This window comes from Hylaeus anthracinus, unplaced genomic scaffold (genome assembly GCF_026225885.1).
Source record: "Hylaeus anthracinus isolate JK02 unplaced genomic scaffold, UHH_iyHylAnth1.0_haploid 0, whole genome shotgun sequence".
Classification (NCBI taxonomy): Eukaryota; Metazoa; Arthropoda; class Insecta; order Hymenoptera; family Colletidae; genus Hylaeus; species Hylaeus anthracinus.
This window is the reverse complement of record NW_026533254.1, coordinates 2,977,277-2,983,545: the sequence shown is the minus strand read 5'-3', so window position 1 is coordinate 2,983,545 and position 6,269 is coordinate 2,977,277. Positions and strand designations below refer to the sequence as shown.

Below are 6,269 nucleotides of genomic sequence, written 5' to 3'. Positions count from 1 at the left end.
CATGCAACACCCATGGGTTTCTCGTACTACGTGACGAGAGATATCTACAGACTTATTACCATCTATAACACTCAGGTACCAAGCCAGCCACCCATCCCAGCATCCTACACCCTTTATCTTACATATACATGTGCGTATCTACCCAGACACCTTCAACACCGCGCTGGAGACCATAACATTTGATTAGGTTTAAATAATCAGGGAAAATAAATCCGGAGTTAAATATTCTTCCAGTGAATAAGTAATTCGATAATTTCCACTAAACAATCATTGCTAAATAAACTGTTCCAGATAGTGCAGTGAAGTAAATGTTATCGGTACCACAGGTTTATTACATCATAATAAAAATTTTACATGATAAAATTGTTGTTATAAGATTATGGATAAAAATTACTTTTTATGATTGGAGATGATTAAACATAGAACATATAAGAATTGTATTACAAAATAAATATTGTTACATGTGTTACAGAAAAGCATTTGAGCTTGAATTGATTTTTTTTTTTAACAGTCTTATGGTTTCCACAATTTTAGAAGACCATCTTCGCTATAAGAACATAAAAGGTTCTGGTGAGGATGATGCGTCAAACCTATTACATCTTTCTCATGTATCTGAAACATACAAACTATACAATAACACCAAAACGATATAGAGTAAATTGTTCTACATACAAAGAATAGAATCGCTTGGAAACAATATTTGTTTCACTTACAATTCGTTTTATATTAGTATGCGAATGAAAACAATTTTTAATAACTTTTAAATTAAAAATTAGTTGAACATAACGTGTACAAATATGAAATTCTTACATTAAGAGTTCTTTCAAGTTTTCCTGATGATGTAGAAAAACAATAAAGCACGAGATCTTCGCCAACGCAGTAAATAAATTCACCGCGTGGACTTACTACTGTACACACAAAGTCACCTCCCTCTCGTTTACCGCTAGAAAACGATCTTACAATTTGTCCTTGCATATTCATAATAACGACTGTATTTGAACGATTACACACGACGAAATGTTCAGGATTGCGAGGCAGAAGATGTATACTATTTACAGTTAAATCTGCGGCTCCTAAAGATTTATACGTGCCTATGCATTCTGTTGTTTTCAAACTCCAAACTTTTACAGTCCCATCCGAAGATGCGCTAATCAATATAATTAACAAATTTAATACAGGCTTCTAAAATGAAATTATTCAAACATTAAATTCGTAACTGTGTGTACCTTATTATATTATGTCCATCTGGTGCAAAGACTACTTCGTTTACAAAAGAAGCATGCCCTCGAAATTCTTTTAACGTTTTTCCAGATTTAAGTCCATGTATCCTATGTTATAAATGTGGCGTATAATATAACACTGATGAGAACAGATCTTTATTGTAATTATTATTTTCACATACCGTATAGTGGTATCAAACGATGTGGACAGAATTTGACTATTATCTCTACTAAACTGAAGACATGTAACGCCTTTTGAATGTGCTTTCTCAAATCTTCTCAAACATTGTCCACTTTGTACTCTCCACACTTTTATTTTTCCATCTTGTCCACCACCAGCTAACATTTCACTGTCACGGCTAAAAGCCATCGATAATACTGCTTGTTCCATCATCATAAAATTATCTTGAGCTTGATATTTTAGATCTTTCCTAATTTTACCAGTTGTAAAATTCCAGACTTCGATAAATCCATCTACAGAACCGGTAACTAAATATTGACCATCCGGCGAGAAACGTGCACATTCTACATGCGACTTTTGTCCAAATTTAATTTGTTTCGAAAGTTGTGTAGGATATTTCTCATCTTCCTGATCTCGCACTGCTGCTTTTCCTCTAAACAAATCTATCGTAGTACCAGGTGGCAATAAACCCTGATGTTGTTGCCATTTTAATGCCTGTCCTAATAGCGCAAGTAACCTACTAGAAGGTACTACAGACACTTCACCGGCAAGAGCTGTAGCTATATAAGCCCTTCGCTTTTCCTTTGTGCTTCCATCAGGATATGCTTCGCGAGGGTCAAAATATGAGCGTGCAAGTAAATTTTCTAAATGAATATATCTTTCAGGTTCTTGTTGTTTCATCATAATCATGGGGTCTGTTTGACGCAATAATGAACGGGCTGCACCTAATTCTCGTAATTCAATTAATTCCAAAACGACCTACAAACCATTAGAGGTATAATATACCATGAAATCTGAACAAATTTTAAAAAGTAAAATATATTACTTTGCGTAAATTCTTATCATGGTACATATTTTGTAAATACAATAGCAAACCTGTTCATACAAATCGATAAGCTTTTTATCTGGTAATTTTAATGATTGTATAGCCTTTAATACAGTATCCCAATGTCCATTATTTATATCCGCTACAAAACCATCTACACTGTCCACTGTATTCAACGACACCCCTGTCTCTTCCTTTAAATATAAACATTGATTGATTTTAATTATAAAACAAAACAAACATTACATACTATTTCTAATTCAACAGTTATATACATACAAATTGCTAAAAATTACCTGTAATGTTTGTAATGTTTTAACGAGATTCGATTCTTTGAGATACTGTTGTATTAAACGAATTACACTGAAAACAAATGGTACAATGTGACTAATGAGAATTAATATAACTAATTTTATTTATAAATATAAAGTAATTACTCAGCAGATTCAATTTCAATCGACATTTTTTATAATATCCAGGATGGTAACGCGTACGAAGGTAAATATTTATATTTAAGAGAGAAATAACATTTGCTAAGGTTATGTCGACAAACGATGAAGTATTATCATTTTCATCACAGTGAGGGTGCTGATAATGGTTTTAAAAACTAGTGATTTATCTAGTGATATGATATAGTAACTTTCATAAAGTTTGTTCTAAATCCGCCAAAAGGCGATAAAAATAATGTTATAAATTTTACTGATACATAAGTTTTGAACACTATAAATATATAACACTTATTTAATTAACTACATCTTTTTAAATTTTTGATTACAATTTTTCATAAAATATAATTTTGAAAACGCTACTCTATTATATAGGTTGTAGCATTTGGTTATGTCAGTTATATTTAATTTATTCAAATCACCATAGTTACATATATTTTGTATACAAATTATTTGCATATTTCATAAAGATTTATCTTTTACAATAATTCAAATTTGTACGCTTACAGAAGTTTGTCTAAAGTTAATATTGTTCTAAGACAAAACTATTACATTTGTATTCATTTAAAAATTGTTATGTACAAAATGTCTTCAGCCTAATTACTGTATAATCGAATTGTATAATAAAGAAAACTGTTTACGATTGGTTTAACTGATGATTACTTGAATTAAATACCTAAAGTTTCATTAATAATTATATTGAAGTATGTAAACTAAAACATAATTTCAGTATACACACTTTAACATATAAAACTAGCATTTAAATTCATAATTAAAAAAAATCGATACATGGAAGTATGAAACATTATAAGAGAGAAATGTTTATTTTTAAATTATATTTATTCATATTATGTTTGGTATGTTATTTAACCACAGAATCTATTATATTAAATATTTAGTTATAATATGCAATACATACGTACATTTTTTCTTGAAAAAATTCATTTTATTTTGTTTTCATAAAAAAAAAATATAGATAGAGATTAAAGGTGATCGACCATGAACTCCATTTGCTGAGTTATCTATCTATTTCAACAATTAATAATTCAATACTTTATTAAGTGTATAATTATCATATATTTTATTGCAAATATCTGTCAATATTGAGTATTATTTTAAATAATATTATAATATTATTACATACTTCAATTTTTTAAAAATGGAAGGGAAGATGTTTACCATTATTCTCTTTATTCTTCATATCTGCATTGCTGGTAAGATATTAAATAGCTCCAAATACAATAAAATTATTTAGTAGTAACCATTGTTAAATATCATTGTCCATTTTATGCTGTCTTCATGTCCATTGTTATATGTGTTCATTACTTATTGATAATGGTTTTCGAGTTATAGATTATGAATTCAAAATTAATTTTAGCTATAGTTGTTAAAGAAAATAACGTCTTTTTGAGAATATTTTCCTTTTTCATTAAAAGCAACATAAACATTGTGATGGAACACCTTATATAAGATAAAATTTGGTTATCCATTCTCTAAAGTACAAAATATTAATGTTTATGCATACAGAGTCATTTAAAATTTACAATGCACTTATTATAAATTATTTATTATATTATAATTTATGCATGTAAACTATTAGCTTCACTATTGTTAAAGTCACTTTCACGATTTGCAGCTACAGTTGAAAATTGCCCTACAATAATTAGACGGAGCATATGGGGTGGGAGAGGAACAACAGATGTGAATTACTTGATTCTTCCAATTCCTTACGTTGTAATTCATCATACAGCTACTCCAGAATGTAACACCAAGACTACATGTAGCGCGAGAGTTCAAGCTATTGCCTCTTATCATATGGATGATCTTGGATGGACTGACATTGGATATTCTTAAGTATCTTTTGTGATATATAGTATAAAAAAGAAACACATGTATTATTTCCTGGGATAGAGCATAATACTATTTGTACCACAATTTAAATAGTAATACATTAAAAGTAATCAATGATTAATAACTCAACTATTATGCCAATTTAATTTAAAAAAATCTTTCAGTAAATTTATGAATTATAAATATACAAAACGATATATTTTCTTAATTCATTAAACAGATTCTTAATTGGTGGCGATGGAAACATATATGAAGGTGCTGGATGGAACCAAGAAGGAGCTCATACTTATGGATATAATAAAAGGTCCATTGGAATTGCCTTCATAGGAAATTTTCATGGTATTTCATAAAATATTTAAAGTTGGTTCTTATTTTAGGTTACTCTACTCTGTTCAATAATTTTTTTTAATTTTAGAAAAACTTGCAAGCGACAAGATGATGGAAGCAGCACACAAATTGATTCTTTGCGGCAAATCACAAGGAATACTTAGAGAAAATGTTCGTGTAATCGGAGCCAGACAAGTTGTGAACATTATAAGTCCTGGACTTGAACTCATGGGACAAATTCAAAATTGGCCAGAATGGGTTGCTACACCTTAACTTAACTTTTCGTACATTACTTTGACGTACTAATTATTTATCAGTAGTAGGGTTAAAATATCTTAGTACTTAGTAATGTAATAAATAAGTAAAGTTACATTACATAACCTCAATTTAAGATACTTTTAAATCATTATTATTTGTTCGTAATGATCTGGTTAAGATGATACCGGCAAATAAACAATGCTATATTCAAAGTAAATTGTAATTACGTATTATTTTCCCCTTCCAACTCCCAATTGAAAGGCTCCTAACTGTAGGCAACTTTATACTCACACGAGTTATAAGTGTTACAGTTATAACTTGTAACTGTAACTGTAAAATGTACTTTAACTCAAGGTTTCTAATAATTATATCTTGGATACTTAAAGTAAGCTCTAAGGATTATATTTTTGATCTAAAATATAATCTTTTACATTCTACACTTCGTTTCTTTTTCCCCACTTTTACTACATAATAATTCGTGATTCTGTCACATAAAAATTAACTTTTCTATGTTTACTTATTTCATATATATTTTTTTTCATCACTTTTCTAATAAAAGTAATAAAATGTTCTTTTCCCGTTAAAGTCACGATTAAAATGTACGTAATTTTGATTAACTTTGTAGAACTCAGAAATTTTCTATATTTACTTAGGACGAACAAACTATGATAACTATTTGGCTATGTGAGATGGAGATAGGCCGGCCTCATTCGCAAAACGTAATAATCTGCCAACGCCTAACTCGACTAAATTAGTAGATTCCAGGTGTTGGGCCCTGAAAATCTCTAATCTGGTGTCCTCTAGCTCCTTGCACCGTCTTATCACATGCAGCGGGGTTTCATATTCCTCCCCGCACCTAAAGCAGGTTGGGTTAACCCGTAGTCCTAATCTTGTATCTTCTAAGTATCTTTCGGTGTGTGACCCCTCTATGACTTTTATTAGGTCATATAGGACCGTTTCACGTAAATTATAATACTCGTTCGATTTTTTGTTATAAAATAATAATAAAGTACATATAACTTTCATTAATTTTGAAATAATATATTTAGGAACAGAAAATGCTTCGTTCTAAACAAGACTGTGCGTCATTTTTGCACGAGCACAAACAAATAAATTCTTGCAGTTATTCTCTCAAAACAAAAAAGAAATAGAAAAAAGTA

General features: G+C 29.7%; 2 protein-coding genes across 2 annotated transcripts; one reads left to right on the top strand and one right to left on the bottom strand.

The window, feature by feature from the left end:
* Window positions 1-294: 294 nt before the first annotated feature.
* LOC128896212 (WD40 repeat-containing protein SMU1) lies at window positions 295-2,818 on the bottom strand. Its single transcript, XM_054159423.1, has 7 exons — window positions 2,665-2,818; window positions 2,524-2,590; window positions 2,278-2,421; window positions 1,403-2,160; window positions 1,227-1,328; window positions 811-1,147; window positions 295-612 (listed from the first exon to the last, which is right to left on the bottom strand). Exons 1-7 carry the CDS (start codon window positions 2,688-2,690, stop codon window positions 514-516), a joined length of 1,533 nt encoding a protein of 510 aa, XP_054015398.1. The 5' UTR covers window positions 2,691-2,818; the 3' UTR covers window positions 295-513.
* Window positions 2,819-3,640: 822 nt separating this feature from the next.
* LOC128896246 (peptidoglycan-recognition protein SA-like) lies at window positions 3,641-5,326 on the top strand. The gene is made up of 4 exons (XM_054159476.1): window positions 3,641-3,887; window positions 4,310-4,523; window positions 4,745-4,863; window positions 4,940-5,326. Exons 1-4 carry the CDS (start codon window positions 3,833-3,835, stop codon window positions 5,122-5,124), a joined length of 573 nt encoding a protein of 190 aa, XP_054015451.1. The 5' UTR covers window positions 3,641-3,832; the 3' UTR covers window positions 5,125-5,326.
* The last annotated feature ends 943 nt before the right edge of the window (window positions 5,327-6,269 follow it).